General features: G+C 44.4%; 1 protein-coding gene across 11 annotated transcripts in view; it reads left to right on the top strand.

Annotated features, from left to right (window-relative positions):
* The window catches only part of ttn.1 (titin, tandem duplicate 1), a 236,951-nt gene that overhangs the window by 73,560 nt on the left and 136,942 nt on the right, over positions 1 to 26,449 (top strand). The window contains exons 29-57 of one of the 11 annotated variants that reach the window (XM_079667095.1): positions 2,978 to 3,039; positions 3,239 to 3,289; positions 3,447 to 3,506; positions 4,019 to 4,201; positions 4,673 to 4,762; positions 4,863 to 4,952; positions 5,163 to 5,969; positions 6,419 to 8,218; positions 8,512 to 8,577; positions 8,732 to 8,800; positions 8,954 to 9,133; positions 9,317 to 9,385; positions 9,523 to 9,597; positions 9,973 to 10,008; positions 12,718 to 12,768; positions 13,587 to 13,985; positions 15,069 to 15,347; positions 16,540 to 16,809; positions 16,881 to 17,020; positions 17,312 to 17,438; positions 18,656 to 18,919; positions 19,347 to 19,486; positions 20,077 to 20,203; positions 20,667 to 20,933; positions 23,353 to 23,619; positions 24,034 to 24,300; positions 25,021 to 25,160; positions 25,345 to 25,471; positions 25,987 to 26,129. In XM_079667095.1, coding sequence (XP_079523221.1) covers positions 2,978 to 3,039; positions 3,239 to 3,289; positions 3,447 to 3,506; positions 4,019 to 4,201; positions 4,673 to 4,762; positions 4,863 to 4,952; positions 5,163 to 5,969; positions 6,419 to 8,218; positions 8,512 to 8,577; positions 8,732 to 8,800; positions 8,954 to 9,133; positions 9,317 to 9,385; positions 9,523 to 9,597; positions 9,973 to 10,008; positions 12,718 to 12,768; positions 13,587 to 13,985; positions 15,069 to 15,347; positions 16,540 to 16,809; positions 16,881 to 17,020; positions 17,312 to 17,438; positions 18,656 to 18,919; positions 19,347 to 19,486; positions 20,077 to 20,203; positions 20,667 to 20,933; positions 23,353 to 23,619; positions 24,034 to 24,300; positions 25,021 to 25,160; positions 25,345 to 25,471; positions 25,987 to 26,129 — 6,646 coding nt within the window. Of the gene's footprint in view, positions 1 to 2,977; positions 3,040 to 3,236; positions 3,290 to 3,446; positions 3,507 to 4,018; positions 4,202 to 4,672; positions 4,763 to 4,862; positions 4,953 to 5,162; positions 5,970 to 6,418; positions 8,219 to 8,511; positions 8,578 to 8,731; positions 8,801 to 8,953; positions 9,134 to 9,316; positions 9,386 to 9,522; positions 9,598 to 9,972; positions 10,009 to 12,717; positions 12,769 to 13,586; positions 13,986 to 15,068; positions 15,348 to 16,539; positions 16,810 to 16,880; positions 17,021 to 17,311; positions 17,439 to 18,655; positions 18,920 to 19,346; positions 19,487 to 20,076; positions 20,204 to 20,666; positions 20,934 to 23,352; positions 23,620 to 24,033; positions 24,301 to 25,020; positions 25,161 to 25,344; positions 25,472 to 25,986; positions 26,130 to 26,449 lie in introns of all 11 variants that reach the window. The other 10 variants (XM_079667098.1, XM_079667099.1, XM_079667100.1 and 7 more) reach the window with 10 other exon arrangements.

Below are 26,449 nucleotides of genomic sequence, written 5' to 3'. Positions count from 1 at the left end.
GAGCCCGAAGTACGAGTTCAGGACGGATGGCCGCCGCCACTTCATGACCATCGTCAACGTGACAGCGGAGGACGAAGGTCTGTCCTAAAACGCAGAAATCTGACCATTAATATAGATTCATTTCATATTGAGAGGGTCAAATGTTTCTAGCTAATCACCTTATGAAGCCCTTTCTCCACTTCCTGTTCAAACCCTTATGTCTCAATTCCTCAGGTTTAGCGCTATCAGCTTTTGTAGACAGGGAGTTTAATTAGAGATCACCCACAGCCACACTGCAAGTCCTCTGTTAATGAGTAACCACATATTGCTAATCTAAATAGTGAGTTTCATGCCTGGAAAAACTGTTAATAACTAAATAACAGTTTGTATAAAACCTTAAAAACAGTTTATTTGGCAAGTAAAGGTTGATAAAGCTGGGGTTATAGCAATTACACTGGACACAGGAAGCGCCAACACATAATAAGACCTGGTGGTCACTGTGTGGAGGTTACAGTTCAAGGTTAGTTCAGTTTATTTCTATAGCACATTTTAAGACACAGAGGCAATTCAAAGTGCCTCACATTGAACACATTATAATACAAAGATAAAAAACATACACAAACAAAAAAAAGCGATAAAATAATGGTGTCAGCTAAAAGTGCAATTATAAGGCACGGTTAAAGGAGACATAGATATTATAGTGAAGTGAGATGTTATAGCAGAAAGAGATGTGGTAATAAATGATGGTGTTATCTCTGTAGGCGTGTACTCGGTCATCGCTCGGGTCGACGCTCTGGGTGAAGCTTGCAGCTCGGCCGAGCTCTTCCTGTCGGGCCGAGGTCCGTAAATACAAACGCTATCTTTAGTTTGAATTGAAGTTAAGTAATGAAACGCTCTAACTTCATGTTGTCTCCGCAGAGGTGGGCTTAGGCAGCGCCCCTCAGGGTGAGTACTTTCAATAAATACAGGCAGTCGAACTTCCTCCCCTTTAATTACAAACTGAAAGAGATGAATGGTCCTCGCTTTAGGCCTTCAAATGTTCTATCATTTGGTGGGTTTGTATTTATTTTTATTATTTAACAGAATACGCTTATGATATAAAGAGTATCCACACATAATTGGGTATTGCAATCTGGTCTATATAATATTTAACGTGAAAGTGCAAAATATATAAAATATATATATATTAAAGCGAGGCTGATTGGTTCAAATAACTCTGACTTGTATTTTGAAAGGGAGGAACTGTGGACTTTTACTTTGGCTTCAAACAGTCTGAAGATCTAATTAAAGGAGATGTTGTGAGTTAATATTAACGGTGCTGTTCGACCCACAGACGTCCCCGACTCCCTTCAGTTCCCCGGCGCTGCCTCTCTGTTCGTTAGAGGTGAGACTTCCTGTCTCTCTTATAACTCTTTATATACCAATATAAAACATATTCTCATTAATATCTTCTTCTGCCAAAGACTCCTCTCAGTCTTATCTCTACGAAGAACGGACAGTGACAGGTACAGCAGATATTCATTTATAATATTTAACCATGAGTACTAACGGTTTATGAAGACTCCATCCTAAATTAAAAAATATTCTTCTGTATCATTACTGTCATCCATCATCAACTCAAACTCCTTCCATCGTGTGAACCCTTTAACAACCGTTAACAATCAGTGAACCCGTTAACAATCGTTAACAATCAGTGAACCCGTTAACAACCGTTAACAATCAGTGAACCCGTTAACAATCAGTGAACCCGTTAACAATCGTTAACAATCAGTGAACCCGTTAACAATCAGTGAACCCGTTAACAACCGTTAACAATCAGTGAACCTGTTAACAACCGTTAACAATCAGTGAACCCGTTAACAATCAGTGAACCCGTTAACAACCGTTAACAATCAGTGAACCCTTTAACAACCGTTAACAACCGTTAACAATCAGTGAACCTGTTAACAACCGTTAACAATCAGTGAACCCTTTAACAATCAGTGAACCCTTTAACAATCAGTGAACCCGTTAACAACCGTTAACAATCAGTGAACCCGTTAACAATCAGTGAACCCGTTAACAACCGTTAACAATCAGGTGAACCCTTTAACAATCAGTGAACCCTTTAACAATCAGTGAACTCGTTAACAATCAGTGAACTCGTTAACAATCAGGTGAACTCGTTAACAATCTGGTGAACTCTTGTGAATGATCGTGTGAACCGGTTTGCAGAAATGTAATAATTCCTTCCTGTCGCAGAAGAAGATTATCTGCACAACCTGAATCTGTAAATTGCAACATTAAGATCTTTCATTTTAAACGAGTTTTAATAAGATTAAAATCCATTTCTAATTTGTTTTTAATCCAGGATTAGTGGAGACTGAATCCAGATATCAGACCTCAGTCTTAACATTCATTAAACAATTACATATATGTTCTGGAGCTAATCTCATCAATTTAAATTACAAATGTAATTTCAAATAAATTAGGAATTGATTTAGATGAAAGTCTGAATGTATTGTGTTTGTGATTACATCTGGAAAATAAGACTGTTAGTCTTCTTCTGCACAAACTGCACATCTTTAATTTTCTTGAAATATTATTATCTTTATTATTATTATTATTATTATTGATTGTGATTATCTTTAATGTGTAGCTATGGAAAGAGTCGAGGAGACCGTCTCTGTTCGCTTCTCCTCCACAGGTATCAACATTTTATCACACTAAAACTGTCTGACAGCTTTAATTACCTGTCTGTCTCTACCTGTCTGTCTGACAGCTTTAATTATCTGTCTGTCCTCTTGTCCTCTGCCTGTCTGTCCTCTTGTCCTCTGCCTGTCTGTCCTCTTGTCTTCTGCCTGTCTGTTGCCAATTTTCTTCGTCCACATACTCTACCTGTCTGTCTCACATCTTTACACCCCTGTCTATCTGACTTCTTTACACACCTGTCTGTCTCTACCTGTCTGTCTCACATCTTTTCACACCTGTCTGTCTCTAAGTTGGTTTTCCTCCCTGCAGGAGTGAGACAGGCAGTAGGAGAGACAGGCGAGTGGACAGAGACAGGAGACGTGTCTTCAGGTAATGTCCTCTTCACCTGTCTCACTGCTAGAGGCTGTAGACATCAGGCCGCTTGTGGTGTTTGTCCTGAAACGCTTCCTGCTGCTTCTAGAAGCTTCTCTCTTTCCATAGAGTAGTCTTATCCTTCTTCCTCTTCCCCCTCTTCTTCCCCCCCCCCTCTCCCCCCACAGTGTGTTAACGTTGCCTCTCTTTTCCTCAGTGTCTGAGGTTTTCAGTTCGGAGGATCAGAGATCTTCAGCTGCCTTCAGAGGTATCTGCACATACCGCTTTTATTCTCTTAAATTATACCCACTTCCTGTTTGTCTTTCATGTACTTCCTATTGTTGTTTTGTCTTTATTTAAATCTCTTGATGAGTTCTTGATGTTAGCGTTGATCAGAAATCTGACATGGTGATAATATTTTAAAGAATCTGAAGTGAGGAAGACGAAGGACGAGCCAAGGCAAGGAGACGCCGACCGATCAGCAGGTAACACCCAGACCCATCTTATTCTATATGATTTGATCTTATCTTATTTGATCTTATCTTATTTGATCTTATCTTATTTGATCTTATTTTATTTGATCTTATCTTATTTGATCTCATCTTATTTGATCTCATCTTATTTGATCTCATCTTATTTGATCTTATCTTATTTGTCTGTCCTCTTAGAGTCTTTGTCGGCTCACTGTCTTTACACCAAACCGGAATATGTTAACAAATTAATGAACTTTTTTTTCTCACACATTCAAATGTTACAAGCAGTATTTCAGCATACTATATATATTTATTTATTTACAATGATTTTTTGTTGCTGTCAGTGAAGCTTCATGTTGTTCAAGAGTCTCTGCTGATCTTCCTCAGATGCGTTCAGAGCATCGTCGTCTGTCGGTCGTTCTGTCTGTCGGTTCGTCCGTCTGTTATTAATGTATCTTGATGTTCTGTCTCTTATCCCTTCTTTCTTCACCTCTTCTTTATCTATTTCTCTGTTAACCTTGAAGAACCTGAACAAAAGGTTTCCAGAAAGGTCTCTCCGGAACCTTACCAACCAAAACCTTCAGCCTTGCCAAAAACCACTCCCCCCGAGCCCAGACCGAGGGCGGAGGAACCCAAAGAGCTGAAAACTGAAACTAAAGAAGCCAAGGCTGAAGCAAAGACACCTCAAGAAGCCCCTAAGGCCAGAGGTAAAGTACACTTATTCTTCTGTTCTAGAAAGACGTTCTTTAACCCAGTCTTTCTAGTTGTTGGTTCCATGTTGCTGTGATCTGCAGGTATAACTCTTCAACATGGTTCTTGAGTGTTGGTCACTGTTAACCTCTTTAAATGTATTTCATGTATCTGGGGTTTGGGTTTCAGGAGGTTTGGATAGACCTTTGCTGTAATGTTTTGCCTACAACCTCCAGCTAGTTTCTACAATAATCTTCTGATAAATGTGGAGGAAAACCTTGTAATGTTCTGAAGACAAACCACCCGGCCCTCGAAGATCTGGGACCGTCTGTGAACTCTTTGACTTGTGTTGTGATGTGTTTCAGTAGCAGTACTCGTTAGAGTGGACTGTAATGTTGTTTGTTACCAGTATGTTATTGAACATATATATATATATATATATATATATATATATATATATATATATATATATATAATGTTCTTTAAAGCCGCAGAACGTCCAAAGCCTGAAGCAGCTGTAGTTCAGCCTCCTGCAGCAAAGGTTACCCCCCCATCAGCAGAACCAGGTCCTGCTAAAGGTACTGAGATCTTTAGAGTCCTTCACTCGTTCAGAGTGTTCTCTTTCACTTAGCCTTGGTCTTCACCTGTTGGCTAAACTTTGCATCATGTTCTCTTAAGTGTGGGAAGAACCCAGACCAGAGGAGCCTGTAGTTCAGCCGCCTGCACCAAAGGTTCCTGCCCCCAAGGCTGAAGCTGCTCCAACCAAAGGTACAGAGACGTTCCTCACTGGTCCTTCTTCTGTTTCCTGTTTGTGCTGTTACTCATGTTCAAGTCTGTTTCTCCTGTTCTGCTTTGAATGGAATGTAATCTTTCCGAAATGTCTTCTTTGAATATCTTTGAACACTCGTTAGAGTGATACTGGCACTTTTAAAATGCTCTTAATAAGTTAATCATCTTTTAAATTAATGTTATTCAAAGTTCTCTCAGTGCTGAAGACATCTGAAGCTCCAAGACAAATGGAGCCAGAAACACCAGGGAAGGTTCTGGAAGAAACACAGAGGGTTCCTGAAGCACCAAAGAAGGTTCCTGAAGCACAGAAGAAATTCAGAGAAGAACCGATGAAGGCCCAAGAAGAACCAAAGAAGGTTCCTGAAGTGCCAAAGAAGGTTCCTGAAGCACCAAAGAAGGTCCCAGAAGAACCAAAGAAGGTTCCTGAAGTGCCAAAGAAGGTCCCAGAAGAACCAAAGAAGGTTCCTGAAGTACCAAAGAAGGTTCCTGAAGCACCAAAGAAGGTCCCAGAAGAACCAAAGAAGGTTCCTGAAGTGCAAAAGAAGGTCCCAGAAGAACCAAAGAAGGTTCCTGAAGTACCAAAGAAGGTTCCTGAAGCACCAAAGAAGGTTCCAGAAGCACCAAAGAAGGTTCCTGAAGCACCAAAGAAGGTTCCTGAAGCACCAAAGAAGGTCCCTGAAGTACCAAAGAAGGTTCCTGAAGTACCAAAGAAGGTTCCTGAAGCACCAAAGAAGGTTCCTGAAGCACCAAAGAAGGTCCCAGAAGAACCAAAGAAAGTTCCTGAACTGCCAAAGAAGGTTCCTGAAGAACCAAAGAAAGTTCCTGAAGCACCAAAGAAGGTCCCAGAAGAACCAAAGAAGGTTCCTGAAGCACCAAAGGAGGTCCCAGGAGAACCACAAAGGTCTCCAGCGGCACACAAAATGGTTTCTGAAGCACCACCACAAGTCTTGGAAACACCAAAGCAAACTCTTCCGGCTCAAAAGCCTCTGCAACCAGGTAGACAAATCTGAACCTCTTATTAACTAATCCTTCTTCATCTTGGTCTTCTAACTTGGTATTCTTATGTATTACTATTCTTATCCATTAGCTAAAAGTTGATGTGTGTTCTGTCATGTGTGGCGACATGTTGCATCATATCAGTTATCAACACAGTAAACAAAGGGAGATACCACAGGAAACAACAGCTCCCGCTAATGTGCATCACTGTTTTGTAGTTTGACTTATTGTATTAATTTGTTCCAGGATCTAGATTAGTTTATTCCTTCTAGAGAAGTACTAGTCGATGTAGAGAGGCAGTAATTCACTACACTTAGGCTCGCAGCAGAATACATGTCACAGTGAAGTCTGTGTTTCTTTGTCTTGATGGTTCTTGTCTTGTGTCTTTCTCTTGGCCACCGCTCCATGGTGCAAATCTTCAATCTTGGGTGAAATCTTAAAAATAACAGTTCCTCAGATGAGGGATCTTAAGGAAACAACAGACAAGTTTGAAGACAGCAGGGAGTCGTCTGTGAAGACTCTTCAAGTAGAGAGAATCTCTCTGACAGAGGAAGTCAGGACGTATGAGATGGCAGTGGAGGTGAGGGAGTCGGTGGTAGAAAAACGAGAAATAAGACAGCAGAAAAGGGACGCGGTTTCTTCAGGATACAACCGGGGTCAGCAAGTCGAAGAGCCAGAATATGAGGTTGAAAAACCAGAAGACCAAGTGTTGAACCAGAGAGAAGAATTGTCTTCTAGGTCTGTCCCTCTTACCCTAAAGAAGACTGAACATTTTCCATCAGGAAGAGAACACACGACTCCACCTGAAGTAACTCGTCCCACGAAGCAAGAAGTTATTCCTCCTGACACTGGATCCACATCCCAAAAAGAGGTACCGTCCTACAAGAAAACTCAACAGAAAAAACTTGTGGAAGCTGACGTTGTAGTTGCACCGGTACACTATGAAGACATTGAAGAACTGCAAATGGAGGATCTTGTTAAACCCAAAACCTCTTCTACATCTAAAGAAGTCACTGCCCCAAAGAAGCCTAAAGAAGTCGCTGTTTCGAAACAAGCTATGAAAGAAAGAACCATCCCTCTTGAACATGACACACCCCAAGTCCCAACTCAAACCACTCCTTCTCCTCCCAAAAAGGAAGTCATGATTACTAGGAAGATGGAAGAAATCTGTGTCTGTCTAGAAGATGTTGTACCTCTGGAAAAACCGACCCCTGTGTCTGCAGACAAGTCCTTTGAAGAAGAACTGATTCCAGCAACAGGATCCGTGCCACCAAGTACAGAAGTGTCCTGCCCTGCACCGGTTTGTATCCCTCCGCCTGAGAGAGCAGTCTACCTTGAGAAAGACATTTCACCACCAAAAGAAGCTGTTTTGCCTACAGAGAAGACCTCTCCTAAACTTCCCAAAGCTTCTCCTGAAGAAGTGACTCCATACAAGAAACCTATCACTAAACCTGAGGTGGCTCCAAGTAAAACACCTGAAGTCCCACCACAGAAGAAGACTGTCACTAAACCTGAGGTGACTCCAAGTAAAACACCTGAAGTCCCACCACAGAAGAAGACTGTCACTAAACCTGAGGTGGCTCCAAGTAAAACACCTGACGTCCCACCACAGAAGAAGACTGTCACTAAACCTGAGGTGGCTCCAAGTAAAACACCTGAAGTCCCACCACAGAAGAAGACTGTCACTAAACCTGAGGTGGCTCCAAGTAAAACACCTGAAGTCCCACCACAGAAGAAGACTGTCACTAAACCTGAGGTGGCTCCAAGTAAAACACCTGAAGTCCCACCACAGAAGAAGACTGTCACTAAACCTGAGGTGGCTCCAAGTAAAACACCTGAAGTCCCACCACAGAAGAAGACTGTCACTAAACCTGAGGTGGCTCCAAGTAAAACACCTGAAGTCCCACCACAGAAGAAGACTGTCACTAAACCTGAGGTGGCTCCAAGTAAAACACCTGACGTCCCACCACAGAAGAAGACTGTCACTAAACCTGAGGTGGCTCCAAGTAAAACACCTGAAGTCCCACCACAGAAGAAGACTGTCACTAAACCCGAGGTGGCTCCAAGTAAAACACCTGAAGTCCCACCACAGAAGAATGAAGAAGAAGAAGGTCTTGTCTTTAAAACACCTGCTTCCCTGGCACAAACAGTATTCACCCCCGAGGTGGATTCTGCCAAAGAAGTAAGAAGCTCTCCAAGAGAAGATGATGAAAAAGCAAAGAAGAGCGAACAACAAACTCTTCAGACAGGTATTCTTATTAGAGCCGCGAAGGCTCGTGATCGCCATAAGATCAACCCTCTTACAGAACCTCACATGTACACACACATGATATCACTGATGGTACACATTACACTAATGATCACAGTAAGCCTTCCTCGTCCATTGTCTCTGTAACGTGTTTGTGTGTCAGTACTTTGGTTCGCCACTAAAGAACCTCTCTTGGTCTATTTCCCTTCTCCTCTTCTCCCTGTTTGTGTTTTTGTCTTCTTGATTGACCGTGTTTTTTCTTGGTCGTAATCTTGGTATGTTGTATTCCCAAAGCGTCTCCCCCAGAGGAGAGGAAGCCAGCTGCACCTTTATCTCCTGCAGCCGCTGCTCCTCCTGCAGGTAGTCACTAAATACTGCTGGCTCATCAAGAGTCTGTTTCCTCTTCTGTTTGTGTTCTTCTTCTGTATTTCATGTTGTGAACTGTTCCTGTCACTGCTTCTGTTTCCACCAACTGTTTTCTTGGTCTTGACCTTGGCGTCTTGTATTCCCAAAGCGTCTCCCCCAGAGGAGAGGAAACCATCTGCACCTTCAGCTCCTGCACAGAAGGTTGCTCCTCCTGCAGGTATACTCCTTCTTCAGTATGTTGTTGTGAGCTAAATGTCCGTCTGTTGTCTTCTGAGCTGACTGATCACCCTCAGTCTCATCTTGCATCTGTCTGTCCTTCATTGACCCTGTTCTTGTGTTGGTCATGATCTTGGCATCTTGTATTTTAAAGTGTCTCGTCCAGAGGAAGAGAAACCATCTGCACCAAAGCCTTCAGCTCCTGCAGCTAAAGTCACTCCTCCTGCAGCTAAAGTCACTCCTCCTGCAGCTAAAGTCACTCCTCCTGCAGCTAAAGTCACTCCTCCTGCAGCTAAAGTCACTCCTCCTGCAGGTAAAGTCACTCCTCCTGCAGGTAAAGTCACTCCTCCTGCAGGTAGTTCTTTCACCTTTGCACATCTGTCTTCTGTTTGTGTTGTATCTGGAGACCTTTCATGTTTTCTGATTCCTCTCTGTCTGTGCACTTGGAAGCACTCTTAACATCTTGAATCTGTTGAATGTCTCTTGTTCGTGACCTTTGGTATCTTGTGCTCCTAAGTGTCTCCTCCAGAGGAAAGGAAAGTGTCTGCACCAAAGACTCCAGCAGAGAAAGTGGTTCCTCCAGCAGGTAGTTCTTCTGTGTGTCCTTTATGTTGTTTGTCCTCTCTTGGTCTAAATTCTTTAACTGTCTGGTTAGTTCAGTTTTGTCAGTATCTTGTTGACCAGATCTTTGCCAGTGATTTAATCAAGTTGGCGTTCTTGTAGCTCAAGTTTCACCGGTGGCCAAGACACCCTCCCCACCGGGCGTACAGGCCTCTCCAGCAGCCTCTCCGCCTGAAGGTAACACCTCTTCTGTAGCTCTCATCTGTGTTCAATATGTTTATGATGATCTCTTCTGTTTGTCTCTGGCTTTAAAGCGTTTCTTATGTGACGCTTCAGTCTTCATAAAAGGAACTCTGAGCCTCGATTGTAGAAATGCCTTTAATGTCTAGTTCTGTCTTTAACTGTCAACCTACTGTTTGTTTAATTCAAGTGTTTCATATTAACTATACATGTTAAAGAGTCCAAATAACCTTAAAAATAATCTCTTAACTTTTGTACGAAAATACAAAAGCATGCCACACTTTCTTAACTCCAGTCCGTCTGAAAAAATACATTAACCTTCTTTTGTTTGTATTGTGTTGACTTGTTTCTATCTCTTTTAAATTATTGCAGACAAGGGACCAGTTTCAGCACCTGGACCAACTACAGGTATACATCCTGCCATATTAGTTATTCTCTTATAAACAACCAACACATCTCTTGTTTTACATGTTGAAGCGGTGTGAGTCCTCTGTTGTAAAGTGTCCGATGAAATGTTGAGTTCCCTGTTTGTGAATGTATTTACTGCCTCAACCACAGTGACGGCTCTTAAGCAAAAGGGTAAGATCCCTGTTCAGGAGACGAAAACCCCTGAATCTCCTAAGTTGAAGAGTAGGGTTCTCAGAGGACCCAAAGAGAAGGAGCCGGAGCTGGAGGTCGTTAAGTTGAAGAAGGTCCCGGTGAAACCTCCAGAGCCTGAGAAACAGGTCGAAACCCATAAAGCAGAAGTGACGAAGCTCCAGGACGTAGAACTGGCGGTTCACGGACTTCACGAGAGAGATGATCGAGAGATAATCACCCTCGGGAGGACCGAGCGAGTCTTCACCGCGGAGGAGCAGACGGCTCAGTTAGGCCAGTTTGAGGAAGCTGAGAGGGTAACAGTTACTGTGAAAACAACAGAAAAAGTAGGATGGACAAGAACTCCAAAATCTCAAAAAGAGGAAGAACCTGAGGTGCCAAAGGTTGAGAAGAAGAAAATAACCAAACTGCCAAAGGCTGATGAAAAGAAAGAATCAACCAAACTGAAACCCTTTGAGAAATCAGGGAAACCAGAAGAAGAACCGCACAGGATCCAGTTGAAAAAGGTGCCAACTAAGCCCAAAGAGCCAGAGAAGGAGGTCATAACTCAAAAATGTGAAGTGACGAGGCATTATGATTCAGAGCTGAGCGTTCAGAAACTTCGCCATCGAGAGGATCGAGAGCTGCTAACGGTGGTAAGGCCTGAACGAGTCTTTACCGCCGCTGAAGACTCGCCTGACTCGGGTCACATGGAGGAGCCGGAGGAACTTGAGACAGAAGATGAGAAGTCCAGATGGACCCGAACCCCTAAAGCACCAAAAGAGGAAGAACCAGAACCAGATTTTTCTAAAAAGAAAATAAAGAAGTTGCCAAAGAAAGGTGAGGAGCAAGAAGCAGTGACTTTGAAACCTTTTGAAAAACCTAAGAAAGCTGAAGCCCCTGAACCGGCCAAATCTATGGAAGAAGCCGAGGCAAAGACAGAAAGTGAACGCACTCCATACAAGAGAGTCGAGACGCCTCAGATAGATCAACCTGCAGCTGCGATAAAACACAGCGAAGACCAACCCGCCAACTCGAGTCCAGAAGTCACTGCTGACGTCGGCAAAGACCAGGTCATGTTGAAGCCTTTCACCAAGCCTAAAGAGAAGCCAGAGAAAGCGTCCGAGGAAGAGAAAAAGAAACCTGTGGATACAAAGGTACCCCGTCGAGCTCTAAGTGAGGAAACTCCTAAAGATCTTAAGAAAGTAGAAAAGACTGCAAAACCCCAAAAGGATGATGAGAAAGAGGAAGCTGCTCCAGACAGGAAGGCCAGTCCACCAGGGAAGAAAGAGACCCCACAGAAACCAGCAGACATCTTAAAGAAAGGTGTCGAGCTCAAAAAGACTCCCTCGCCAAGAGCCGCTAAAGATAAGGTAGTTGAAGAAAAACCCGTCAAACCTATCGAGCAGCTGAGGAAGGCCGAGCTGAGGAAGACTCCATCACCTAAGGTGGAAAAAACGATTTCACCTAAAGACTCAGTTGAAGCTGTCACGCTCAAAAAGACCCCGAGGAAAACCCCACCGGAGGAAGCTCCCGGTAGAGGAAGGATCCCGCTGGGGAAGGAGGTTTCCCCCGGGGCCGTGCAGATGCAGAAGGTTCCCACCCAGCCGGAGGAGGAGGTGTTTGAAGAGGAGGCGGAGGTGAAGGAGGGCGAGGAGGAGGACGAGGCCTGGGGCTGGGAGCTGGTCCCCCCCGAGGACTGGGAGGGTGAAGCGGAGGACGGGGAGCGGCAGACTCCCGGCATGCCAGGCGCCAGACGAGGTGAGACCAAGGCCGACGTCTGAGGACTCTGGAGCCCCTTCATCCATCTCAAAACTCATCTAATCCTCATCACGCCATCTGCAGCTCATGTATTCATCCGCCATTCTTCCACCGAGCCGCTGTCATTTCATGTCTGTCCTCAATGTGTTCATCATGTCCTCCACCCATGTTTGTCTTCATCTTGTCCCAAGGGGAATTGTTAGTTTAAACTGGAGCAAAACTTTTGGAAGATGAAGAATTGAAATTGAGATACCAAAAGATCAGACCACTAAAACCAGTTTTCGATTCCCATCCCTACTCCATTAATACTCATCTTCATCCTATTCATCTCAGTGATGTCCATCATATAATGTCTCTCCTCAATGTGTCTTCATCATGTCTTTCACAACAACTAGTACCTTTCTAGTTTGTCGTTTTCCTGCATCGTCCATTCATGTTAGTCTTCATCTTGTTCCATTCAGGGATGGGAACTTGGAAGAAGCACTTCTCAATTCCCATCCCCGCTCCCATTATTCTTTCATCCGTGAATATCTACTCCATCTTCTTCATCCTCTTCATCTCTGTGCAGTCCTCATGTTGTCTTTCCAATATTACCTTAACTTCAGCTTATAGTTTTTTGCATATTCTTTCATCTTGTGGTTCTATTATTCTGTCCATCTCTGTCCTCTTCACTGTGAAATGTCCTTTCAATGTTCTCATGTCTGAATGTCTACATCTTAGTCTTGGTTTCTGCTGGATCATCAGAGGAACTCTAAACTCCTCTTGTTGTCTCTTGTTCAGATGGAAAACCATCAGAGGAGGCGCCAAAGGGCAGAGGCCGAGGACTCGGGGGTATGAACTGATATAAAGTAGCTCATGTACTAACGTTTGCTCTTTGGGTGTTTTCTTGTCTGTCCTTTCTTACAAAACCTAATGTGTTTTGTGTGTTCAGCTTTTCATCTTCTGGCCCCAAACTTTTTCTACGTAAATCTGTTGAGTGCGGACAGATTTAAAATCTTGTTGTCTTTGAGGGAAACCTCTTGTACGTCTGTTACTGTAGAGGTATCAGGAAGTAGTATCACATACCCAATCACCAGGTATCTTTACATTCATACACTTTAGGGCTGCAACATAAGATAGACAGAAAAAACATACTTCAACTATTCGATCATTTAATGATTTGAGTCATTTTAAAGTTTGAAATGAAAGTCTGTTTTCACTTTCTCAACTCTTTAGACATTCAAACAAATCACATCGGACTGAGAAGTTTTGATGGCCTTTTTCTGATATTTTCTGATGTTTTATAGCCTAATATAAGCCATCATTAGAGGCAGCTCTACCACACTGATATCAGCCAATAGAAACACTGCATTTGGCTGAAATCAATGTTTATATTGTCCTTATTTTCTGCAATAGCACAGGTAGGTATTTAGCTTCTCCATCTTCCTCTTTGTGTTGTTTGCGTGGTTTGTTGTTTATGTTGTTGTGTTCTTTGGTAACCCTGTAGCAGCTCAACAGAGTGACTGTATGCTTCAGAATCTTTACCCTAACCTTGTTTTATGTTACTTCCACTGATTGACGTCTTACCTACGGTAAGCTCAGTGTCTTCAAGCCTTCCCTCTGTGTGAAGTCTGATGTGAGTAAGTAACATTGTGTCTGTGGCCTTGCAGCGAGACAGACCCCGTCTCCCGGTGATGCCGGCAGAGGCCGCGGCCTGAAGTCCGGAGGAAGAGGCCCGACCCCCCCGGAGGATCCCTTCGGAGGGTTCAAGCTGAAGGCGGTGCCTCTGAAGTTTGTGAAGAAGATCAAGGACATCTTGCTTCTGGAGGCCGAGTCCATCGGATCCTCCGCCGTGTTCGAGTGCGAGGTGTCGCCCTCCACCGCCATCACCACCTGGATGAAGGACGGCACCAACCTGCGCGAGGGCCCCAAGCACAAGTTCACCGCTGACGGCAAAGACCGCAAGCTGAACATCATCGACGTGCAGCTGTCGGACACCGGCGAGTATACCTGCGTCGCCAAGAACGCTGGCAAGGAAATCACATGCACCGCCAAGCTGGTGGTGGAAGGTAAACACAGATTCAATAGAGGATGATCTGAGGTTGTTTCTGTCTGCAGCCCAGGGCCCTGAGGGGCTGGACCTACTTTATGACGCCGTTAGGCCTCAGCACACCTTACTCACGGCTCAGGGAGCTGACTTTAGGTCTTTTAATGAAGCGTTGTGAAATTGAAACTTAAGCTGTAATACTAAAAGAAAAGACGATAACTTAGAGCAATAAACATTATTACATACATTTCCAGTGCAATAAATCGATTCAAACAAGCCAGACTTTTGTAAGAGCAAGAAAAACATTTGAGTTTTCAGTTTGAGAGATCTGTAGACTTATGTAGAAGTATGGAATATGAATCTTCAGCATCCATCCAACAACACAAACAGAAGTAAATAAACATCATGTGCAGCGAGGCGGGGGTCGTTAAGGTCTTCACGACCCCCGCCTCGCTGCACATTATTCCGCTTGTTACACGGCCACAACTACATAAACCAACAACTTGACTCCATATACTGATTGAAAATGATTTTATTGACTTAAAAATCGTCGACTGTCCGTCTTCTTCCGTGGTTCCCATTAGTGTTTACTTCCTGTCTGTGTTGTTCCGGTGATTTCTCTGAAGTTGCTGTCTTTTAACCTCTTTTCTTGATCCTCCTCAGCAGCGGTCCTTATTTTGGTTAGCAGTCTGTTATCAAGTATCAACAACCTCTGACGGGTCCAAATTGACCAATCACAATCGAGTATTGAACTAGGCCGTGTAATAAGGCTAAATAAAGGTTGCAGAAGATGTTAAATGTCTGTCTAAACAAAACACCTACAGATTGTACCTTCTCAAAGACTGAGGTATATCAACGTTTACAGCCTTCTACAACAAAAAGGTGTCTGAACTGAAACTCACAGTAACTGTCCAAACAGGACGTGTGTCCACCACTAGAGGGCGCTGTACTGCAGTAAAATCATCTTGAGATAACATTGTATTTAAAGTGTGCTATATAAATGAAATGTTATTATATTATTATTATTATTAGTAGTAGTAATAAGCAGACAGGACAGTGTGTGAGAGGCAGTGCATGCAGTCTGCTAACAGGTGTATTTGTGCAGAGCTGCCGGTGAAGTGGGTGAAGGATCTGGAGCCGGAGACCTCCTGCATCAAGAGCCAGCCCATGTACCTGACCTGCGAGCTGAACAAGGACCGCGAGGTGGTCTGGAAGAGGAACGGGGCGCTGCTGAAGAAGAAGGCCGGCAAGGTGGCCATCAACATCATCGGCATGCAGCATGCCATCACCATCCAGAACGCCACGGAGGAGGACGCCGGCGACTACACCTGTGAGGTGGAGGGCCAGGAGGACGTGAAGACCACTACCATCGTCAAGGTCATCGGTAAGCACTTCAGAGGAGGTGCCGCTAACAGCAGCGTAGCATCAGGGGAGGAAGCTAACACCACTTTTAAACCAATCCACCATCAGGAGCTAAAGTTAGACCAGTTCAACACCAGTCCACCTTCAGGAGCTAAAGTTAGATAAGTTCAACACCAGTCCACCTTCAGGAGCTAAAGTTAGATAAGTTCAAACCCAGTCCACCTTCAGGAGCTAAAGTTAGACCAGTTCAACACCAGTCCACCTTCAGGAGCTAAAGTTAGATCAGTTCAACACCAGTCCACCTTCAGGAGCTAAAGTTAGACCAGTTCAACAGCAGTCCACCTTCAGGAGCTAAAGTTAGACCAGTTCAACACCAGTCCACCTTCAGGAGCTAAAGTTAGACCAGTTCAACACCAGTCCACCATCAGGAGTTAAAGTTAGACCAGTTCAACACCAGTCCACCTTCAGGAGCTAAAGTTAGACCAGTTCAACAGCAGTCCACCTTCAGGAGCTAAAGTTAGACCAGTTCAACACCAGTCCACCTTCAGGAGCTAAAGTTAGACCAGTTCAACACCAGTCCACCATCAGGAGCTAAAGTTAGACCAGTTCAACACCAGTCCACCTTCAGGAGCTAAAGTTAGACCAGTTCAACACCAGTCCACCATCAGGAGCTAAAGTTAGACCAGTTCAACATCAGTCCACCTTCAGGAGCTAAAGTTAGACCAGTTCAACACCAGTCCACCATCAGGAGCTAAAGTTAGACCAGTTCAACACCAGTCCACCATCAGGAGCTAAAGTTAGACCAGTTCAACACCAGTCCACCATCAGGAGCTAAAGTTAGACCAGTTCAACACCAGTCCACCATCAGGAGCTAAAGTTAGACCAGTTCAACACCAGTCCACCATCAGGAGCTAAAGTTAGACCAGTTCAACACCAGTCCACCATCAGGAGCTAAAGTTAGACCAGTTCAACACCAGTCCACCATCAGGAGCTAAAGTTAGACCAGTTCAACACCAGTCCACCATCAGGAGCTAAAGTTAGACCAGTTCAACACCAGTCCACCATCAGGAGCTAAAGTTAGACCAGTTCAACACCAGTCCACCTTCAGGAGGGGAAGCTAACAGCAGTTTAGACTATCACAGTGAAACACTAACATGTTGCTAACGTTGTTCTTCAGATTTTATTTTAACATGTTGTCCCTGTGCATTTGTCAGAGGTGATCAAGGACTGGCTGGTGAAGCCTCTGAGGGATCAGCATGTGAAGCCGAAAGCTAAAGCTACGTTTAAGTGCGAACTGTTCAAGGACACCCCCAACTGGAAGTGGTTCAAGGGAGACACTGAGCTGGCTCCGTCGGACAAGATCCAGATCGACAAGGATGGCAAGAACGTGACGCTGACGGTCAACAACTGCCAGGCAGACGACGTCTCCGACTACATCATCGCCGTGGAGGACCGCAGATACTCCGCCAAGCTCACCTTGGGAGGTCAGATCCGCTCCGATACCCCCTTCAGAGGAGGGTCAAGAACCTGGTCTGACCTGCTGTTTGTGTTTCAGAGCGCGAGGCCGAGGTCCTGAAGCCCCTCGCCAACCAGGAGGTGGTGGAGAAGGAGGAAGCCAACTTCGACACAGAGATCTCCGAGGAGGATGTGGTGGGCGAGTGGAAGCTGAGGGGACAGGTGCTAATGAGGTCTCCGGTGAGTCCGACCAAAGAGAGGGGATTTAAATAAAGACAATAACACAAACACTAACAGGGCGTTAAAGTAGGACCAGTTTAACACCAGTCAAAGAGAGAAGTGTGATAATCTGATAAGATGAGACTCTGAAGAAGATAACGTTTTATTTTAAAATTGCACATATGTTACGAGGAAAAAAGTACATAACAAAAAGATTTTTGAACTAAAGTGAACTAAATATATTGACTTAAATACAATGTTAAAAGTAGGATGTTATCCTTGTTGCTAACTGAAGTATGTCCTGTCTCTCAGACCTGCGACATCAAGTCTGAAGGCAAGAAGCGGTTCATGACCCTGAAGCAGGTTCAGCTGGACCAGGCGGGCGAAGTGTCCTACCAGGCGCTGAACGCCGTCACCACCGCCATGCTCACCGTCAAAGGTACACACACACACACACACACACACACACACACACACACACACACACACACACACACACACACACACACACACACACACACACACACACACACACACACACACACACACACACACACACACACACACACACACACACACACACACACACACACACACACTCTCTCTCTCTCTGTAACACTGTTGGTCCGAGCAGAGGGTCAGGTAAGCTTTTCTGTCTGTGAATAACGGCGACTCTCCGCGTCTCTCAGAAATCGAGATGGGCTTTGTTGAGCCGCTGAAGGACGTTTCTGTGCCTGAAAAGAAACAGGCTAAATTTGAATGCACCATCACCAAGGAGGTGTCAAAGGTGCTGTGGTTCAGGGGGGCGGACATCGTCACCCCCAGCCCTAAATATGAGATAATGGATGATGGCAGGAAGCACATGCTGATCATAAACAGCTGTGAGTTTGACGATGAGGCCCAGTACACGGTGGAGGTTCTGGGCCAGCGGTCCAGCGCCCTGCTGGCGGTGGAAGGTAAGTCTTGTCCTCAAAGGCTTCCTGTTGAGTGTCCATGTTTAAAGTGTCCCCGGCAGAGACCAACCCCCCATCTGTGTGCACTGACCGTGTATTGCAGGCATGAGGCTGAAGTTTGTGCAGCAGCTGAAAGACCAAACAGTGAAAGAAGGTAAAACGGTCCGCTTTGAGCTCGAGCTGTCGCACGATAACGTGCCTGTGGTTTGGTACCGCAACGAGGTGAAGCTCCACGTGAGCAGAACGGTGCTCACGCACGTGGAAGGGAAGAAACACATTCTCGAAATGAGGACGCTGTGTCTTGATGATACCTGCCAGATAAAGGCAGAGGCCAAAGGCATTTACTCCATGGCCAAGCTGACAGTCATAGGTAACTCTTCTTCTGTGGTGCCTGCTCTGTCACAGCCATGCTTCATCTCTCTGTTCCATCTCATGGGGGGTCACATCTTCATCCATCTCTGGGGGGCAGGGGGTCACATCTTCATCCATCTCTGGGGGGGCAGGGTGTCCCATCTTCATTCATCTCTGGGGGGGCAGGGGGTCACATCTTCATCCATCTCTGGGGGGCAGGGGGTCACATCTTCATCCATCTCTGGGGGCGCAGGGGGTCACATCTTCATCCATCTCACTGAGTGTGCGAGGGGGAATCTGAACCAGTGTGTGTGTGAGTCTGACGGAGTGTGTGTGTGTGTGTGTGTTGCAGAGGGTGACGCGGTGTTCGTGGTGAAGCTGCAGGATTACACTGCGACAGAGAAGGACGAGGTGTCTCTGGACTGCGAGCTGAGCAAAGACGTGCCGGTCATGTGGTTCCACGAGGAGACGGAGGTCATCGCCTCCAAGACGTTGCTGATGAAGAGCGAGGGCACCCGCAGGTCTCTGGTGCTGAGGAAGGTGGAGCAGAGCGACAAAGGGAAATACGTATGTGACTGCGGGACGGACAAGACGACCGCCAGCATCAACATCGAAGGTAACCGTCACCTGAGAAGTCAGGATTCAACCCCACCCTGTGTCCGACTGGGGACGTTTCCAGCACACACTCTCAATGTTTCTCTATCTCACAGCAGCTTTAACTACATTACATGTTCACGATTCCTCATAAAAACCAACAGTGGCATTATGCTAGCAAACATTTAGAGCTTTAAAAAGTAAAAATAAGTACTTTTGATCAGGACTTTTTAAAACTTAAATTATTATTTATTTCTCTACACGTAAATACTGGCCTACAATAAGGCACGTTCTTTATCTCGTTTTGATAAAACTGTAAGTAAAATAAGTGTTTTTTATATTGAATGAAGCACACGAAGGGACAAACTTCATCTATAATTTCACAGTAAATCAATGTAATAATAACAACAACAACAACGACATTAACAAACATGTTGTCCCGCCTGCAGCTCGTGACGTTAAGGTGGTGCGTCCGATCTATGGCGTGGAGCTGTTCGATGGCGAGACGGCGCGCTTCGAGGTGGAAATCTCTGAGGACGACGTCCGTGGCCAGTGGAAGCTGAACGGTGACGTCCTCACCCCGTCCTCCGTAAGACTTCCTGTCCTCATTGAATACATGTTAATACCCTGCTGTCAGAGAGCAAGCCCCCAGGAAGTGCTCCGGACTCTGAGGGAAATATTCCTAGTGGCCGAACGGCGGTACTACAACTTCCGTATCAGTCCGTGACGTCAATGGGCCCAAAAAGACTTTCTCCCATTGACTAACATGGAGAAAGAGACGTCTGCAATTCAGCGGATACTTTTTTTTTAACTAAATAAACTACCCAGTATGAACTCTGTGATAGCCCTTATTATAATCATTAAGTCCTTGAAGTTGTAAAATGCACTAGAAGCCGAATCCAGATTGAATTATCTCTCTCCATTCATTCTACTGAGCGGAGAGCAGGAGATCGGGGTGGGGCTGAATGACAGGAGGCGGGGCTTAAGGTGAATCTCAATGGGTACTTCTGCTCTCTGACAGCAAGGCATGATGGGTAATCTGTGACGTTTTGCACTCGAGAATCTCAGGCCATTTTGTCCTCGTGAGCCAATGGGCAGCTCTCAAAGGAATGAACGACGCTGTATCCAGTTCTTATTATACATCCATGTCAGAGACTAACTAATGTGTGTGTGTGACAGGATGTGGACATCATCGAGGAGGGAGGAAAACACACTCTCATCCTCTACAACTGCAAGGTGGCCATGACGGGCGAGGTGGCGTACGCCGCCGCCAACGCCAAGTGTGCCGCCAACCTGAAGGTCAAAGGTGAGCCACAGATAATACACCTCCTTTACCAGAAGTCTAACCAGGAAGCAATGTTTAAATTACAAAAAATATGCAGTAATCAGAATCTAGTTAATGCAGAGGGTTAGAGTTCAAACAACGCTTTAAGAGACGACAGAGAGAGACGATTCTCTGAGACAATAAACCGTTAACGAGACAACATTTAATGTTCCCTGGGGTTAGTCAATCCTGAATGGACAAGAAAACATGTACATTTGTGATATTGGGCTATATAAATGTACACTTTAATTTATAGTTTTCTTTAAATGAATTTACCACTTTATTCCAAGAGAATCTGGGTTTTTGGGAAATGCTTGAGTTGGATCTGAGTTATTGTGTACTTATATACACAGAGATAGGAAGTAGTGCTTAGAGACAGGAATGAGTCCTTAGAGACAGAAAGTAGTGCTGTGGTTCGGTGTCTCACCTTCCTCTGCTTAATCAGAGCTGCCGATGAACTTCCTGACGCCGCTGAGCGACGTGAACGTTTACGAGAAGGACGAGGCGAGGTTCGAGTTGGAGCTGTCGAGAGCGCCGAAGAGCTTCCGCTGGCTGAAGGGAACGCAGGAGCTGCAGAAAGACGAAAAGTATGAGATGATCCAGGAAGGAAACATGTACGTCCTGCAGATCCGCTCCGTCGCCTACGAGGACGAAGCCAAGTACATGTTCGAGGCTGAGGACAAGAGGACGAGCGGCAAGCTGGTCATCCAGGGTACGAGATTAATATACCTAGTTAGACTAATCCCCCTAGTTAGACTAATCCCCCTAGTTAGACTAATCCCCCTAGTTAAACTAATGCCCCTAGTTAGACTAATGTACCTAGTTAGACTAATCCCCCTAGTTAGACTAATGTACCTAGTTAGACTAATGCCCCTAGTTAGACTAATCCCCCTAGTTAGACTAATCCCCCTAGTTAGACTAATCCCCCTAGTTAAACTAATGCCCCTAGTTAGACTAATGTACCTAGTTAGACTAATCCCCCTAGTTAGACTAATGTACCTAGTTAGACTAATGCCCCTAGTTAGACTAATCCCCCTAGTTAGACTAATGTACCTAGTTAGACTAATGCCCCTAGTTAGACTAATCCCCCTAGTTTGACTAATGTACCTAGTTAGACTAATGCCCCTAGTTAGACTAATCCCCCTAGTTAGACTAATGTACCTAGTTAGACTAATGCCCCTAGTTAGACTAATCCCCCTAGTTTGACTAATGTACCTAGTTAAACTAATGCCCCTAGTTAGACTAATCCCCCTAGTTAGACTAATGTACCTAGTTAAACTAATGCCCCTAGTTAGACTAATGTACCTAGTTAGACTAATCCCCCTAGTTAGACTAATCCCCCTAGTTAGACTAATGTACCTAGTTAGACTAATGCCCCTAGTTAGACTAATCCCCCTTAATCCCCCTAGTTAGACTAATGCCCCTAGTTAGACTAATCTACCTAGTTAGACTTATGTACCTAGTTACACTAATGCCCCTAGTTAGAATAATCCCCCTTAATCCCCCTAGTTAGACTAATGCCCCTAGTTAGACTAATCTACCTAGTTAGACTAATGCCCCTAGTTAGACACATCTACCTAGTTAGACTAATCCCCCTTAATCCCCCTAGTTAGACTAATGCCCCTAGTCAGACTAATCTACCTAGTTAGACTAATCCCCCTAGTTAAACTAATATACCTAGTTAGACTAATCCCCCTAGTTAGACTAATGCCCCTAGTTAGACGAATCCCCCTAGTTAGACTAATGCCCCTAGTTAGACTAATGTACCTAGTTAGACTAATGCCCCTAGTTAGACTAATCCCCCTTGTTAGACTAATGTAACTAGTTAGACTAATGCCCCTAGTTAGACTAATCCCCCTTAATCCCCCTAGTTAGACTAATGCCCCTAGTTAGACTAATCCCCCTTAATCCCCCTAATTAGACTAATCCCCCTAGTTAGACTTATGTAACTAGTTAGACTAATGCCCCTAGTTAGACTAATCCCCCGTAATCCCCCTAGTTAGACTAATCTACCTAGTTAGACTAATCCCCCTAGTTAGACTAATGTACCTAGTTAGACTAATGCCCCTAGTTAGACTAATCCCCCTAGTTAGACTAATCCCCCTAGTTAGACTAATGTACCTAGTTAGACTAATGTACCTAGTTAGACTAATGCCCCTAGTTAGACTAATGTACCTAGTTAGACTAATCCCCCTAGTTAGACTAATGCCCCTAGTTAGACTAATCCCCCTAGTTAGACTAATGCCCCTAGTTAGACTAATCCCCCTAGTTAGACTAATGCCCCTAGTTCGACTAATCCCCCTAGTTAGACTAATGCCCCTAGTTAGACTAATCCCCCTAGTTAGACTAATGCCCCTAGTTAGACTAATCCCCCTAGTTAGACTAATCTACCTAGTTAGACTAATCCCCCTAGTTAGACTAATGCCCCTAGTTCGACTAATCCCCCTAGTTAGACTAATGCCCCTAGTTAGACTAATCCCCCTAGTTAGACTAATCTACCTAGTTAGACTAATCTACCTAGTTAGACTAATCCCCCTAGTTAGACTAATGCCCCTAGTTAGACTAATCCCCCTAGTTAGACTAATCCCCCTAGTTAGACTAATGCCCCTAGTTAGACTAATCCCCCTAGTTAGACTAATCTACCTAGTTAGACTAATCCCCCTAGTTCGACTAATGTACCTAGTTAGACTAATCTACCTAGAAACACATTCAGGTCGTTGGGTTCAGACTGTGAGGAGATGGGCTGAGTTTACTCATTTTTCATACGGACATCGTTTGTTTCCTTATTGTTTCTTCTTTTCTGACTTAAATTAGTTATTCAACACCAATTCATGGCTTCCTATTTGACTTTGTATGTGAGACTATACCCTACATTTTGGGTTTTATTTAAATGTTTTAAGTTTGACATCTTGTTTTCTCTCTTTTTCACTCTGATTTAGTTTTTTTTTAAACAAATGAATTATATTTGGCTCCTGAAATACATATCAGTTCTGTAATTTAGTATGTATATCATTTATCAACTTACAGACACAGGTCTGTTGTGGTTCAGGCTGCATCGGCTGTTGGGGATTTCAAACCCTAACCCTAACAAGATCTTATTCCCGATGTCTGACCTGCGTTTCCTGCCGCAGGTATCCGGCTGGAGTTTGCTAAGCCGATCAAGGATGTGACGGTGAAGGAGCGTGAGACGGCAGAGTTCAGCGTGGAGCTTTCTCACGACAAGGTGCCGGTGGTCTGGTACAAGAACGATGTCCGGCTGCACCCCAGCAAGGTGGTTCACATGTCGGACCACGGGAAGGTCCACACGCTGGCCTTCAAGGAGGTCACCATCGATGACACCTCCATGATCAAAGTGGAGGCCATGGACAAGAGCGTGACCGCCATGCTCACCGTCATCGGTCAGTGTCTGACCTGTTGGGAATTTCTGGGGTTAGAGAGAGGGAAGGTTCAGACGCTTTTAATAAAGAGAGTTTGGGTGGTACAAAATAAACGTTTAAATCAATTACTAACAGACAGAGTGTCAGAAATCTACAAATAGAGAAGTCGCTTTAGTGCAGAGAAGCCCCAGATTGAAATACAATTGGTTCCCTACACATTTTTCCTGATGCTTTAAGATAAGATAAGATAGTACTTTATTGATCCCAATTTGGGAAATGTTTTAATTGAACAGATCCAGAGAAGCTTTAAGCCTTATCTGATAGTTAAAATCACCCAGACAAGTTTATGAGGCTCAGTATCTGAACCCCAGTCCTTTCAGTTGCTCAGGAAAACAGACTGTGTTTCTAACTTTGAGGTGTTGTGTTTCTGTGCAGAGGGCGACCTGTACTTCACCACGAAGCTGCAGAACTACACGGCGGTGGAGAAGGACGAGGTGAAGCTGGTGTGCGAGCTGAGCAAAACCATCGCTGACGTGAAGTGGTTCAAAGACGGGAAGGAGATCACGCCCTCCAAGAACATCGCGTTCAGTACAGACGGGAAGAAGCGCATCCTGATGGTGAGGAAGGCGGAGAAGGCCAACATCGGAGAGTACTCCTGTGACTGCGGATCGGACAAGACAGCTGCTAACCTCAATATTGAAGGTGAGTCAGGACTTTGACAGAAATCTAGATACTTGGGTTAGCATCTGGAGTTATCATCTGGTGTTAGCATCTGGCGTTAGCATCTGGTGTATGAAGCGGAGTACCATCAGGGTAGAGCATCATTATTCATGCTTTCGTTGCTTTATTTTACAAGGATAGCCTTTATTTACATTTACGGTACTGTCTGCTTCTTGTTTCTGTCTGTAGTAATAAAAAGTGATATAGAAGGGATAAAACTAAATCAGCCAAGTCAAATAAAGGGTTAACAACTAAATAACATTTAGCAAGGTTGCATTGACTGTTAGATCTAAGATCAGAGCAAGACTCCTGGCTCTCTTTGAGATACCCCAACATTTCCCAGAATTCCTGAAACTTGATCATCTTTGAGGCGAAAGGAATGTTACGTTTCTTCACGTCCTCTAATTCACTTCCACTTTCTGCCTTAAAGAGCGGAGTATCATCAGCATAGAGTTATACGTTTGAATTTCTAGATTTGGTTCACATAAATAATTCTAAATGCAGATATATAAAAGAAATATAAACAAAAGCATCTGTTAAATTACTGTAAAGAGGAGAGCACCAAACACAGAGCCTTGAGGGACGCCAGAGATTTAGATGTAGTATTACCGGAAAGATATGTCAGATTAATGAGACAGTTTGGTCTCTTTGTTGTCTCTGTTGTTTCTCTTACTGATGTCTAATATCCCCCCCCCCCTGCAGAGCGAGACATTAAGGTGACCCGGCCGCTGTACAGCGTCGAGGTCACAGAGACGGAAACAGCCAAGTTTGAGACGGAAATTTCAGAAGAGGACGTCCACGGGAACTGGAAACTGAAGGGAGAGGCTCTGCACCAGAGCGCTGTGAGTACACATACTACGACTATGCATATACAAACTGCTACTATGCATATACAAACTACTACTATACATATACAAACTACTACTATACATATACAAACTACTACTATACATATACAAACTACTACGTTCAACATTTCTCTTTTGTCTCTCTGTATTTGAAATGTTCTTCCTTGTGTCCCTGCAGGATGTGGAGATGAAGGAGGAAGGAACGAAGCATCTGCTGATCCTGTACAACGTGAAGATGGATATGGCCGGAGGAGTCGACTTCTCCGCCGCCAACGCCAAGTCCAACGCCCAGCTGAGGGTCAAAGGTCAGAGCGCTGTTATGTCTTTAATCAGATGTGAAACTTGGTTCAATCACTCACTGATGAAAGATATAAATGCTAAATGACTGTGGTTGCTGAGAAGTGGATCATTTAGTATGTTTTTATATACAGCAGCTTTCGAACTCAGAGCAACGATGTTAAGCCGTACTTTATTAAAAGGTTTTTGAACATAGTTAACCCTCTGAGGTGATTTATTTTAAACTTTATTAAGTGGAGCATGTTCATCATTTTGTATATTTTTAGAGCAGCTTTTGGACAATTCTGCAATTTTCGAAAAGTTGCCTTACTTGATTAAAGGTATTTAAAGGTATTGAACATAGTTGACCCTCCAAGGGGACTCTGGTTCGCCCTCACCTCTCACAGCAGGGTGTCTGTGTTGCGTTCTGATCGGCCAATCAGCTGCTGAGTTTATTTTAGCCCTTATCAGGAGTGAGGACCCTCTCTCAGAGGAGCCTCTCCCAGATGCATGCTGGTCCTCAACATGTCCTCCTGCTCCTCAGCGCGCTCCATCGGGCTGCTGCGGCCCCTGAAGGACGTCACGGTGACGGCGGGCGAGACGGCCACCTTCGAGAGCGAGCTGTCGTACGAGGGCATCGCCGTGGACTGGTTCCTGGGCGGGAAGAAGATGGAGGCCAGCGAGAGGGTGAGGGTACACTCTGTGGGGGTGGGGGTGTGTTTTATTTGAACAGATTCAGTCATAGAATCCTGTTTCCATTCATAACCTCGGAAAAACTAAAGTCAGAAAATTTGATTTAAATTAATTGCACGTTCATGTTACATCAACAAACTAAATGTTATATTATTGTCATACAATTTAAAATTTTTAAAGCTTATTTAATCAAAACGACAAATCAAAAAGAGATACATATCCCGAAACATTTACAAATGTATTTTAGGTTTTATTTTATTGTTTTTTGAATGAATTAAATACATTTTTGAAGGTTTTTTCAGATTTTCTTGTGA

This window comes from Notothenia rossii, assembly GCF_949606895.1.
Source record: "Notothenia rossii genome assembly, chromosome: 2".
Taxonomy (NCBI): Eukaryota; Metazoa; Chordata; class Actinopteri; order Perciformes; family Nototheniidae; genus Notothenia; species Notothenia rossii.
This window is presented reverse-complemented; position numbering and strand designations above follow the sequence as displayed.